At 44.2% G+C, this 14,617-nt stretch overlaps 1 protein-coding gene across 1 annotated transcript in view; it reads left to right on the forward strand.

Moving 5' to 3' along the window:
- The window catches only part of ST6GALNAC5 (ST6 N-acetylgalactosaminide alpha-2,6-sialyltransferase 5), a 108,439-nt gene that overhangs the window by 77,803 nt on the left and 16,019 nt on the right, over window positions 1–14,617 (forward strand). Inside the window, exon 3 of the mRNA XM_069979447.1 lies at window positions 6,469–6,878. Within this exon, the coding sequence (XP_069835548.1) occupies window positions 6,469–6,878 (410 nt within the window). The remainder of the gene's footprint in view (window positions 1–6,468; window positions 6,879–14,617) is intronic.

Genomic DNA, 14,617 nt, shown 5'->3' on the forward strand with positions numbered 1-14,617 from the left:
AGTTAGTAAGTAGGTGACATGTGGAGTAATAGAATTAGACTACATAAGGTTTGTTTGTAGTCTGTTACCATGGAAACAAATCATTCTGTATAGGAGCTTTATACATTAATTGGTAGGAGAATCATTTTTGATGTATTAGAAACAAAAAATATTTATGCAGGTGGACATAGACTTTTAGCCCTCTCTTGATGCACTTGAACCACGTTAAATGTTACGTGGTATAGCATTGTAAATAACATACAATGACTTTTAAGGCGAGTGCAGAATGACATTTTTATTTGTACCATTTGCCTCATTATTCAATTAAGTCCATGACGGTCAACTCAGAAGGAAACAAAGGAAAGTCGATTCCGATTGATTTAATTTCACTTGCAATTTGCCATCCCACTTCAGTGGAGACAAAAACGCAGGTTAGGACGGGTGCCAGCCACATTGTGGGCACTGTCCTGTTCCCAGCACTCTGCAGAGCAATCAATACAGAGATGTGTGATTAGATGCCAGTCCATTATTTGTTGGTGTTTTGTTTTCAATCCAAGGAACATGTTCAGCTATTTGTCTGGTGATTGCCGCCGCTACATGTTAAATTCCCAGGATGGCTTCCCTTTCTGTAAATAATTTCGGACTCCCTTAAGCCCTGGAGGTGATAGTCACTCTCTGCCTTTTGATTCTACTAACTTCTATGGAATAAAACACATTTCTTCTCTCTATGAAAATATTAATGTCATAATTAAGCGACTTTACTCATATTCTTAAGGGGAATAGCTACCGTTTCACGCCATTTAATTTTGTGGCCAACATTCTGCACTGATTTCTGTATACCGGTCGGTTTTCTTAAACAGAGCTCCAAATCCCTCACTGAGAGGTAAATTGTATAATTTTGCCTACCAGCAGTCACCACTAGAGGAGCTGAAGAGCTTACTGCATACTGGTTTATTATTGAGTTCTATGTATAAAGAGTATGCGGTACGCTTCCTCTACATGTGCCTACAGCTGTAACAACCATGTAACAGCCAACAAATAAGAATTAGACAGCTTTAGTAAATCTGTTTTTTCCTCGAAGGACACTCTGTGGACCTGATAATGATAGCTGAGCACTGTACTTGGCTATCCTCTTCAAGACCATAGAGTTGAATGGAGCAATAGCACACATTTCTAATGATTACCCATTCAACCAGGAAGACACATGACCCCAGTTGGTAGGAGTCCCAGCAGTAAGACCTCTATCAGTCTTGAAGATAGGTGATGCGTGCCCTTCGTGAGTGATCCTAGCAGAGCATGTTAGTCTTTGAACACTGCTTTTCAGTGATGTATGAGCCCATACAGCCCAGCAATAGTCCTATATCACGGTACACGGTCCTATATCACGGTACATATTAGGGCATCCCATGTTTAGTCTAAAAAGACTTTCAAAACTGCCTAGCTAGGCTCCTTTTTAGAGAATTTTATTGGCCAACCTCTTGGCCATGGCACCATTGATAAAGTGTTAGGCTATGTTCACACAACGTATATTTTTGCAAAATTTACGGCCGTTGTACGACAGCCGTGATTATTACGAAAATATATGTTACCTCTCCGTCTATGGGATCCCAGCCGCAAACAACTGACATGTCAGTTTTCTGCTGCCGCTATTCATTGAATAGCGGTCGCCGAAAACTGACATGTAATGTATATTCTCGTAATAATACAATAAATAATTTTTTTTCTAAATTACTTTAGTCATGAGGGAGCATGGCCCATGTGGCCTGCAGAAAATAGCACCAAGAAACCTCTGCTCTCTGCTAGTACATGAGAGGAATAGAGGGTGCTATCTGCTGAAGTATCCTCAGGACTGTTATAAGCAGCAGTACAATCATAAACACACACTCACCTGGTGGGGTTGTGCATGTATAGGCACAGAGCTCCAAGGAATAGGAAGTCACCGCAGGACAACTGTCCCGGATCCAGCCAGCCATGGAATTCCCGTACAGCACAATATGAGCACCGACGACATCAAGGGTCAGTATCAGACAGATTAGGGATGGTCCGAACCTGGTTCGGATGGGGTTCGGACGAACCCGAACGCTCGGCATCGGATTCCCGCTGTCTGCCCGCTCCGTGCGAGGAGCGCCTGGAAAACTGGGATACAGCCATAGACACGGAGCGGGCAGACAGCGGGAATCCGATGCCGAGTGTTCGGGTTCAGCCAAACCCGAACCTCGCTGGGTTCGGACCATCCCTAAGCCAGATCTTCGGTGTAGGTAAAAAAAAAAATCACTTCTAGGAGTACCGTAAAATTTATTTTTTTCAATTATTTTTAAAAATTATTATTTTTTGGTAGACCTGGCAGTGATTTTTTTTTACCTACACTGAAGATCTGGCTGATACTGACCCTTGATGTCGTCGGTGCTCATATTGTGCTGTACGAGAATTCCGTAGCTGACTGGATCCGGGCCAGTTGTCCTTCTCTGCTAGGACATGGCACAAGGGGCTTCTTTCCTTTTGTTCAAGGTATTGGCAAGTATCCTGGAGGTTGCCCAACATTATGGAAATTATATATATACTGTATCATAACAATATCCCTTCGAGGTGTAAATTGACCAAAATTTTCATCACATCCCAGCTTCAGAAGCTTCAGTCCACAGATAAATGGCGGCCTCCGCTGCTTAAAGACACTTTTAAAAAGAGCAAAAGTGAAATGGAGTTGAGTATTTATCGATTTGTCCGTTTCCTCAGAGGGAAGCTATATTGGATTGAAACCATTGCAAACATTTAGCCTAATAAAAGCTCGAAATTAGATCTTCTCTTCAGCGTGGCCGGCGGTGACAGGAGAGCAGAGATCAGGGCATTCACCATTCATCTTTTGCAGGAGGCCTGATGAACAGTGAGAGGTTCGGCTATAGGTCCATCTCTTCCTTTTTTATATCCGATAAACCAAGCTGCTGTTAACCCAAGCATTGCCACACTGGACCCCCCCCCCCATCCTGCATGGACCCCCCAAACTCGATCATAGTGATCTATGTGTTCACATTAGCTGCACATTTCACCTTGCGCTCACGCGTTTCTCTTTGCTGATTGCTTCTGTTGGTTTGACCATTACTCTGGTTGATAGCTTTGGGTTATCTTTGTATCCTAGCTCCCACTCCAATAAGGCCGTGATTGATACTGATCTTTCTCGGCGGACACTTTTATTGGGAGCACAACAGAACTGGCTCAGTAAATCTGAGGTTTATAGGTGCTTACGGTTTACAGGTCTGTCATACATCTATTGTAGGGGCTGTGGAAGGGAAGGTCGTTACCCTACAATCAACACTATTGTAAAGGAGAATGAGATACAATGGTCACTGCTGCTGGAATCACGCAAGCGCTCAATCGATGCCTCTGAACAGTGCCGCAGATTATTAGGAAGATGCTGACTTAGCCGGGAATTAGGATGGATAACGGAGCTGGAAATGACGGAACAATGGAAAGTCAATTATCCAAAGTGTCCACTTGTCTGGAGTTGTTACTATTGAAGTGGGTCTGACATTGATATATAAGTGTACGAAAACAGATACCTCAGTCAGCTGCACGTAGCCGCGCTCTGTATTTTGCTGCTCTTTGTCCTTCTATTCTTTTCAGTCATATTGTTAAAAATTCCATTCAGACGGCGCTTAGTTATAAACAGTATGTGCCATAGAAGCTTTGGTACAATCGAATTTGGCCACCACTACAACGGCTACTGGGGCTGCCACCCATCCTTTATAACTACATCCCTAAATATATAGGGACATCGTTATGATTGAAAGTAACTTGACCCAACATTCATCTGGGATGGTTTTCATGGTGCGGCCGTTTGGTAGCCACAACACCACTCAGTTCAGACCCATACCGATCGGGAGAAGTGGGGAGAGGACCCGCTCTGTGGGAGAAAAAAAGAGTCGGGCTCCATAGACTTCCACTATGAGTCCAACTCATCGCGAGTAGAGATGATCGAACAGCGGGAATTTTCAGGTTCATTCGAACTCGAACCATCAGCTTTTCATTCAAATCCGATGGTTAGAGTTCGTACGAACCTGAAAATTTCCGCTGTTCCATTATCTCGGGAGAGGACCTCGCTTAGCACAGTCTTCGCCCGGCTCTATCTCCTAATTTTACAGGTCTAAACACTCAGACCCGGACTGATCAAAACTTTTGGCATGTCTCTGTGACATGTCAAAAGTCTTTTTCTAACAGTGACACTTTAAGGTCTCTAAAGAACGTCCACAAGCAGAGATCTTGAAAACTATATAGGCCAAGTTCTCTTTCGCCATATTTCCTTTGTTCTCACTATTGCTGCATTTTACCATAGCTGCCAGACGTCAGTGAATGGAGCACGTCCCACTCACTCTTTGGGGTCTTTTCCGTTTTAGGTTGAAATAGTCTTCCTCTCTCAGAAGTGTCGCATCTCCTTGACTTTCCTTGTGACTCCACAACAAATAAAAATTAGCGTCTCTCCATGTAGTACGAGTCTGTTCATTAGCGGAGATGTCAAGTATCTTTTTTTTGCAAATGGAAATTGTGGAGTCGAGTCTGTGTAAGATGCTGATTGCGGCGGCTCAGACAGAAGTAAAGAAAATGTTTTAATTGCAGGATATTCTTAAAGACGGCTGAAACAACTTGAAAGTGACATTTTTGTGAGAGCCGAGACGTTGCGTATAATTGAGCTCTCTATAGATTTATGGGGCTTCTTGTCTTTTTTTCTCTTAAATGCTGATTATTTTTGGCTTCTGTTCAGCTGAGAATTAAAAATACATTGGAGAATTGTTGACAATGTATCTGTGGTTGTGTATGAGCTTTATATCAGGGTATGAGATATGCACACATAGTTACTGGGGTTGGACTGCTAAAGAGTGGTCCTCATTTTAACTCAATGACGTCCTCAAAGACATGGAACCCTGCAGCCAGTCACTGGCTTTATTGGGCATGCTAAGCCTAGTGCCTTGTGCTATATGTATTGGGATATCATTGGGGCATTACCATCTGGCTGACCATAGTGGCGGTGGTGGTGGAACTGCATCTTGCTGTACATGGGACTGCGTAGCCAAGTAGTACACAGTATTAGGCCCCGTTCACACTACGGAATCGGCGCCGACATTCCTGCCTCCTATCAGTTACAATGGGAGGGTGCGCACACCTCCGCTCTCTGTGCCTCTCCGCTTAAAGAATTGACATGTCAATTTTTTGAGCAGAGTGCAAAGCCACGTACGCCCTCCCATTGTAACTGATGGAAGGCAGGAATCTTGGCGCCGATTCCGTTGTGTGAATGGGGCCTTAGGTAGGTGATTTTAAAGGAAACCCATCATCATGAAAATGCTATATAAGCTATCGGCATCATGTTATAGATCAGGAAGAGCTGAGCAGACTGAGAAACATAGAACAGTGATCCCCAACCTATGGCTTTCAATCTGTTGCAAAACTACGACTCCCATCAAGCCTTCAGCCCTTCTGGCAGGATGGGAGTTGTAGTTTTGCAACAGCTGGACTGTCACAGGTTGGGGATCACTCCGATTGAAGCACAGACTGTCTGAATGCTCACATCAGTGCTTCCCCCTTTAGACTGGATCAGCAATATTCACCATCTGTATATGTTTTTTCCTTTGTATTTGAGTGTCCTTTAAAGAATGAATAATATATAGTATTTTCTTGTACTTCCTTATGGTTTTGTAGCTTAGTAAAATACATTTATCATTCTCTTAGGCACCAGTAGATATGCATGAGATATAGTACAGCCAGATGTTTTGTGTCTAAGTAACATATGGCGTATTGTGTCTGCGTAATATGTTATTTTCTTCTTCTTTCTGAAGATCTTCAAAGTCTTGCTCCGCATGGGCGGGCACTTCCCTGCCACAACCAATCCCCTGTACTGCCTCCCTCATGTTGCTTTAGGCCAGCTGTTGGAAAACTACAATTCTCATCATTTCTGGTCAGCTAAAGCTTTGGCTGTCCAGGCATGATGGGAATTGTAGTTTTGCAACACCTGGAGGGCCGAAGGTTCCCCATTCTCACCAAAGGGCTAATTCACTTAGAGACTCTTAGAGTACCTCTATGGAAAGGAACATTGATGGTTGTCCAGCCAATTCCAGCCTGAGTTCTATAGAACGTCCATTATAAAGGAGCCTATGTGGACTAGGTCCTCTCTTTTTCCAATACCTATATGAGCGCCCTTTACTGTTTGCCACTCGATATAGCATCTCTAGCCCTGCCGACTCCATCGGAGATAAATTCACTTTAGATATATTAAGCGTTTTGTTCAACGAGGAATATTATTCAATCACATTTGTTATCATTTGTGGGTTATTTTCGGGGTATTAACCTGCCTTCCAAACGCTTTCGGTGAAACGGCCTTTAGAGACTTTCGTCTTTTTAAGGGAATATAAAGTGCAGTTTTCTGGCTCTGAAATATGAGCGCTTACCCTGTGATTTTTATGGTTCGCTATATGTTTTCACTGCCGCAAACATTTCTTTCCACAGCCCCTGAAAATGCACTGCAAGAGTTGTGCGCTAGTCACCAGCTCGGGACACCTGCTCGGCAGTAAACTGGGTAATAAGATTGACCAGACGGAGTGTGTAATACGTATGAATGATGCTCCCACTCGGGGCTATGGACAGGATGTTGGCAACAAAACCAGCCTGCGAGTGATTGCACACTCCAGTATACAGCGGATACTCCGAAACCGCAATGAACTCCTGAACATGAGCCAAGGCACCGTCTTCATTTTCTGGGGGCCCAGCAGCTACATGAGGAGAGATGGAAAAGGATTAGTTTACAACAATCTGCAGCTCATAAACAAGATACTACCTCGATTAAAAGTTCACATTATAACCCGCCACAAGATGCTGCAGTTCGATGAACTCTTCAAGAAGGAGACGGGGAAAGACAGGTAGGACTTGGTTTAGTGACATTAAGTTTTGTGTTTGCGGGGGCATTGATAATATAATTCTTTCAATTTCAGGGTTCTGAAATATTTTTGCAAATACAATAATTTAGGAAACTTGCCTCCTTCTCTTGATAGGCTGCTCTTTCACTCCTAATGTACAGTACAGTCTATGGAAGATGTGCAGATGTTACAGGGTGACTAAGGGTACTGTTAGACGGGCCGATGGGGGCACGATAATAAATGTAAACGAGCGCCAATCTGCTAGATCAGCGCTCGTTTACTGGGCCTATAATCGGCCCGATAATTGTTTAACAAGGGCTGCAGGGACATCGTTACCGATGTCCTTGCAGGCCTTGTTTAAACTTTATACATTACCTTTCCAGGCTGCAGGGCTCCTCTTGTTCTGTGCTTCTCCCTGGGTCTGCGTGCTCCAGCTTCAAAGCAGCCTGTCTCAGCTGACAGGCCGCTCAGCCAGTCACTAAAGCTGGAGCGTGCGGACCCGGGGAGAAGCACAGAACAAGAGGAGCCCTCCAGCCTGGATAGGTAATGTATTCTTCTTTGCATATCGTCTGTGCCGGCCGTGCACCGCTATTACACATAGCGGTGTGCGGTTGGCGCTCGACAATTTTAGGTCAGAACCTATATCAACGATCAGCCAATGACAACTATCATCGGCCGATAGTTGTCTTTATTACACGTAATGATAATCTGCCGGATAGGGCCGATTCGTCCGATTATCGTTCTGTGTAATATTACCCTTAGACACACTGAGTGTTTGGGCGTCCACTTGGCAAATGAGGTTCAATGTGGATAAATGTAAAGTTATGCACCTGGGTACTAATAACCCACATGCATCATATGTCCTGGGTGGAGTTACTCTGGGAGAGTCGCCGATGGAGAAGGATCTGGGTGTACTTGTAGATAATAGACTACAGAACAGCACACAATGTCAGTCAGCTGCTTCTAAAGCCAGCAGGATATTGTCATGTATATAACAGGCCTGAACTCTCGGGACAGGGATATAATATTACCGCTCTATAAAGCTTTGGTGCGGCCTCATCTGGAGTATGCTGTCCAGTTTTGGAACCCGATTCATAAAAAGGACGTCCCAGAGATAAGATTAATAGGAAAGATATGATTAATTTATTTAAATATATAAATGGCCCCTACAAGAAATATGGGGGAAAGATGTTCCAGGTAAAACCCCCTCAAAGGACAAGAGGGCACTGCCTCCGCCTGGAGAAAAAAAGGTTCAATCTCCGGAGGCGACAAGTCTTCTTTACCATGAGAATTGTGAATCTGTGGAACAGTCTCCCACAGGATCTGGTCACAGCAAAAACAGTAGAGGGCTTCACAACAAGAGAGACAAGTTCTTAGAACATAATAACATAAATGCATATGTATAGAACCTATCATCCGTACCCCTTCCCTGTATCCATTCCCTCCTTGGTTCAACTTGATGGACATGCGTCTTTTTTCAACCGTATTAACTAAGTATGTAATGCTGATAGCTCATTGTCTGGGTTATTGACCACGACTCCACCCTAAAAACAATGGTCAGATATATAGATATAGGGGGAGATTTATTCAACATGGTGTAAAGTGAAACAGGCTCAGTTGCCCCTAGCAACCAATCAGATTCCACTTTTCATTCCTCACAGACTCTTTGGAAAATGAAAGGTGGAATCTGATTGGTTGCTAGGGGCAACTGAGAGAAATCTACTTCACACCAGTTTGATAAATCTCCCCCATAGTGTAGACGTATAGAGATATAGGGGCTGATTTACTAACCTGGTCCCGTCAGAAAATTTATGTTTTTTGTCTATTTACCCTGCCAGTTTAGTGTTTAGACATATTTACTAAAGGTGTACGACACGACCCGACAAAAAAACCTGGCAAACCTAGTATTTTGGTTCAAAAACAAACAAGTGGGTGACTTCCAAAGCCAGGACATCAAAGGCCTCAGGAAGGCCTCCAGGCACATGGCTAACATGGGGACACCCTTTGTAGCCTTATAGATAAGCTGACCGCAGCATCTATAGGGTTAACTGTCAGCCTAGGAGCATGGCTCTGGTCCTGACAGCTGCGGCAGGTGCCCGACCATAATCTGTGAACGTTAATATGGCCACTGACTAATAATGTATAGTGCAAGCTAAAGTGGCTGATACAACCCTGACCACGTAGGACATGCATCGATCATTCTTTCCAACCAAGAGCGGTCATGGTGCGGGGAGCCTCTGGAACTTGCAGGGTTAAACCATCTTGGAGGATGGAACAGGCGGCCGTGAAGTATAAACACGTTTCAGTAAAGTGCTGGTATTTTATTCAATGACGTCGGTTATTTGAGAACAATTTCGCTTGTCAGATAAGTGGATAATTGATAACGAGAAACAGAACGAAGCAACGTGTGAATCATCTGAACCATGTCACAGCTCTTCACCCATCACTAACCATGGAGACAGCATTTTCAGGCTTTTCATATTTTAGATTTACGTTGAGACTCAGATTTCATTAATATTCAAGAGGAATTCGTGGGACAGCATTTTAATTATTGATCCGAAATGGAGATGGATGTATGGGAAACTACTAAGGGCGGCTTTCAGGGAAGATACATTAATAACGTTTGCTGTGTGTTAGGCCGGACATTTTGTTTACATTAAGTGTTAGTTATGGTGGTGCCAGATGGGCACTTTGTGCGCCCAGTGAGTGATGGCCCAGAGGTCCCAGAGAGTAGTCTTATAATTTATCCTCTTGTCTTCCTTCCAGTTTTCCTTAAAGGGGCTGCCTGCCCCATTCAGGGCTCATATCTCATATCATATTCAGGGCTCATATCTTTGGAGGACCCGATAGGTCAGTACGCTGCATAGACAGCTCCTAGACCAATGAGGACAATGTAATTCTTCATGTGCCCAGTGGCGGCGCTGCTTCTAGGTTACAGCAGGGGTTCTCAGTAGTAGGACGTATTGTGATCAGGTGGATACTGCTAAAAACAGGACTTTTCCAAATCAGAGAACCCCTTTAAACTAGGTGGGTGAGACAGGAGCCATGACAGGTTGGATCGAAGTCCCACGAATTGTCAAACTTATCGGAAGGCAGGGGGGTGCGGGAACATAAGGAATGTGGCCATACAGTTACAGCTGCACAGCGCTCTCTAGCCCCTTCCTGCACTCGTCTATGTGATCATAGAGGGACTTGTGTGGTTGTATACTTACAGCTGTGGGTAAAACCGTAATGCCCAGTCCATGACGGTCCGCTGGGGGCTTCATGGGGCCCCATAGCAAGAAACTGGATGTATCCCGGCGCAGTACCTCAATGGTCCCTTATCCCAAATCATACTAACGTCACTGGTGCAGCTGGCCGAATGAACGCCGAGGTACTGTGTCAGGTCAGGAAGAGCAGGCCTCTTGTGGCTGGTGGTGCCTCTGTCCACAAGAGAGACTGCTATTGGTGGCAGATGTAGTTGCTGTGAGCCGTAGTTACCACAAACACAAACCACGCTTTACGGGGGAGGGGGACTGCTACACGGGCCCATAGCAGTTGCGTGGTCTGCCTCCATGGTAGCTCCACCACTGCAGCCCATGGATGTGCCACCTGCAATTACAGACCATGAACTTCTGAAGGGGATTAAAGACTATGGAGGCCAGGCCTCCATTATAAGTGCCAGTCCAACATTTTTTTGCGGAACATATTGAAATCATTTTCAAAATGGATGTGAGGATGACCCTCTAGGCATCAGTGGGTCCCTTTTCTGTCCATAATTTAGGATGCATTGCTGTAGATCACCTGGGATTTGTACATTAATCCTTTCTCTGCCCCAGAGTATTAGGGCTGCTGACATTACCCTGTTTTTAAGGTAGTATATTTTTATGCCACCTTAAATGCATTCTGGTAGTAATTGATCCAGCTGAGTGCTCTGGTTAGGAGCTCTGCTGTGTGATGTGAGATTATTCACAATGAGAATGGAACCCATATAATATTCAGGGGCGAAGGGTAGACATAAGCATCTAATGCATCTTAAGGTGGTATGGTATAACAATGTTCTGCATCAAGAGGACATTTATTCAGTCAATGACAAAAGCTCTATACTTGTCATGGCGGATGATGATGCCTGGTGTTGACATTGACTCTTGGTCCTTTTTATGATCTCTTTTAGTCTGGCAGTGTATGCATACTCATAGCTCCGCAGCCAATAAATCAATTCCCTTTAATATTTATACTCATGTTAGGACCGACCTGGGGAATAAGAGACAGATATGAAAAGACGCAGCATGATGCAGTTGCTTTAGATGTACCTGTGTATTTGTGGCATTAGATGCGAGCGCCGGCGGAGAATAAATCAAGCGTAAACATTTATGGGGGCATAAAGAAATGCTGCTCCCTATAAAACATGGCCGATCTGACAGGCGGAAGATTGACAGAGGTTTGGTGTGACGTGCATCAATGGAGAAAAGAGCTTTCAAACATTTACTTCTTTCTGATCAATTGACCATAGCATCTTAGAAGCAAATAGCGCCCCTCGTGCCTATAGGCTGTTCCTGGTATTGCAGCTCAGGAAATACAACCCGCTCCATGATTTTTTAATTATTTTTTTATTTTTTTTCATTATATCCATATATAAAGGTCTTTTTAATTTGTCATTTCTTTTCTTTAGTTTATAGGGCACTTAAAGGGGTTTTGAGGTTCAAGAGATATTTTCTATCACTTCCGGTGGAGACAAAGAACATCTCTTCCTCTGGAGGACCCCGCATGTCAGTGCACCACACAAACAGCACATTGAGTTCCATAGGCAGCATGTAATACTTCATCCCACCTGTGGGGGTGCTGCAGACAAGCAGCACTAACCGCTGGGTACCCTCAGATTACAGATATACTGTATGTCAGAAAGCCTTAATAAAATTAGTGCTATGTTATGACTAGTTTACTATTGATGGAGCAAGCTGTGGGATAACTCGGCACATGATAGGGTAGACCTGGAAGGAATCTTCTAGAAGGGCTTAGGGAGGGAGGTAGCTGGCAATCTTCCTCTCATGCACTTACAAAATCTTACAAGGCTGTTAGCCATTTAGCATACTTCAGCATGGGCTCACTGTTAAGAAATAGTGCCATCTTGTGGCCAAAAAGCAGTAAGACACCTTCCCATAGGAAACACTGTAATACAAAATACTCAGTGCCGACCAATATACATACACAGAAAACAGTGGCACATGGGTTCTGTGACACTGCAAAGATATTGACTGCTTAGGAACCCTTGTGATATTGAGTACAGAAGTTGCATTCGGCTCTCTTCAGCTGGATTTTTGGGGTCCCTGTTTTGGAGATTGTAGAAGGGCCCCCACTATCTCTTATGCCCTATCCTCTGGATACTACTTCAGATGGGAGTACCCCTTTAAGGAGGTAAATCTTCGTTGGAAGAGTCTGGCAGCCACTTTCTCCCCATCTAGAACACGTGACCGATGAAGCTGAGATGTAACAGCTGCTCAGATTCACTTCCATCAAAGAGAAGTAACCAGAATTACATGTGCCGCCGTTCTCTCTGCCTTGTGCTATATTAGTATCTTATATGGAATTTATGCACACATGGTATACAGATGTCAGCTGTGAGTATACGGATTACCTTGTGCAGAGCGCCGCATGGTTCTACTGTATCTACTGCTATCTAGTTTAAGGTGGAATTATAATGTTCAACTATAGATGAATCCTTATGAATCAGAGTTATAAAAAGGAGCACATAGGTGACTAGTGCTTTAGGGCAGGGGTGCACAAAATTCTTAAAGGGGTACTCCAGCAGAAAAAAAAAATATTTCAAATTAACTAATGTTAGAAAATACCAGAGATTTTTTTTTACTTTACTTCTATTGAAAAGTATCTAGCCTTCCCGTACTTATCAGCTGCCGTATGTCATGCAGGAAGTGGTGTATTCTCTCCAGTCTGGCATAGTGCTCTCTGATGCCACCTCTGTCCATGTCAGGAACTGTCCAGAGCAGGAGAGGTTTTCTATGGGGATTTGAGGCTGCTCTGGACAGTTCCTAACATTGACAGAGGTGGCAGCAGAGAGCTCTGTGTCAGACTGGAAAGAATACACCACTTCCTGCAGGACATACAGCAGCTGATAAGTACTGGAAGCAAAATACAAATCTCTGGCACCAGTTCATTTGAGAGAATTTTTTAATGCTAGAGTACCCCTATAAGAGCCACTATATATATATATATATATATATATATATATATATATATATATATATATATATACACACACATTATAAATCTATGTTATGAAATTAACCCCGTAGAATGGTGGAGCTAATAACGCCATCACTAGGACCTCTGCCGATCACTAGAATGAGCAGACTGGGTCCCTTTGGTTTATTCCTTGTACAATAACCTCATTGACCTCCTGCCGTGCGAGAAGCTACCACAGCCCAGTGACTGTAGATCCCGGCATGGCGGGTGGTGAGCGATGCTGTGCAGGGAAATACTGTGAAGTAGCCGCTGTGCTCAGCAACCTTTGAAGCTTCTTCATTCTGAGGATCGATGGGGGGTCCGGGAAGTCAGTAAAGTATTGCATCGTAGGAAAATCTTTTTAAAAGGTGGACATTGAGTTACTCCAAGTAACGTCCACCCGGTGGGATGCAGATAGAGTAAGTGCAGAGCCCCGCTACTTCCAGTGTAACTGCTGTTGTGAGGCTGTAGTTTTGTTACAGTGTGTTTGTTTCTTATGGGGCCTGTAAGGACATGTTATATACTTACACTGTTATGTAACCTATGTGTTGTATTCTGTATTTAGCAAACCTGTCTCCTTCTCCTTCCTTTTCATTGTTTACATTTCGTTGTCTAGGTTACCGACCACCACTCTGCTCTAAAAGGAGTGGTCAACATATCAGGAGAAGGAGACAGGTTTGCTAAATAAATATGTAGTAACCCATGTGGGACGGCCGGTCACTTGCTAGGTGGAAGTGTGACGCCACTCCTTGTGATGGATGGCCGAAATACAACCGGACCTTAACGGTTTTGTCACGTGACGCCAGTGCCTGGTGGGCACACAGGTGTGATGGCACGCCTGCTTTTAGAGTGTAAGGCTGGTTGTACCCTTCTCCCCTGTGGTCGGTGTCCTGTCGGGTTGCTGCAGGGTCCCTGGGGATTATGTCACGGATGGCCAGAGCGGTGTAGTAACCCTCCCGAATAGTAGTAGGACCCGCCACCCACAGAAAGGGGAGATGTCCCAAGGTTGCGGTATATATGCTGTGCAGGTGGTGGTGAATAATCACAGACTCAGGTGATAACGTTGATTGGGTTTACTCCTTGTAAATGTGCAGCAGGTAATACAACGAATCTTCAGGTACACTTGATACAGTTCATAAATACATGAACATAGAACCACCAGATCTGTGGGATAAGTGCTGAGCCGGATGTAGTGAAGTTGATAAGGTTGTACTGAGGTAGTAGAGAGGAGAGTGCCGTGAGAGTCTCAACCCAATTAGTAATGTGCTCTGCCGGGAGGTTGGAGTGCATAGTAGAATAATTTTAGAAGAAGAAGGAGACAACCTGTGCCTGTGTTTTGACCTTTCCTATAGTCTTCACACCACCTGATGCCCACTAGCTTTGGCTGAACCGTACCAATGGGTGACACAGGCCCCAGACCCTTTCACCTGGGATGAGCGGAATGGTTAGGATTTCCTAAGTACAATCGCGCTGGGAGATGGAGTTCATAGACCTTTAGTAACTTTGCTCCACCCGGATCAGTT

The sequence above is a fragment of the Dendropsophus ebraccatus genome, chromosome 8 (genome assembly GCF_027789765.1).
Source record: "Dendropsophus ebraccatus isolate aDenEbr1 chromosome 8, aDenEbr1.pat, whole genome shotgun sequence".
Classification (NCBI taxonomy): domain Eukaryota; kingdom Metazoa; phylum Chordata; class Amphibia; order Anura; family Hylidae; genus Dendropsophus; species Dendropsophus ebraccatus.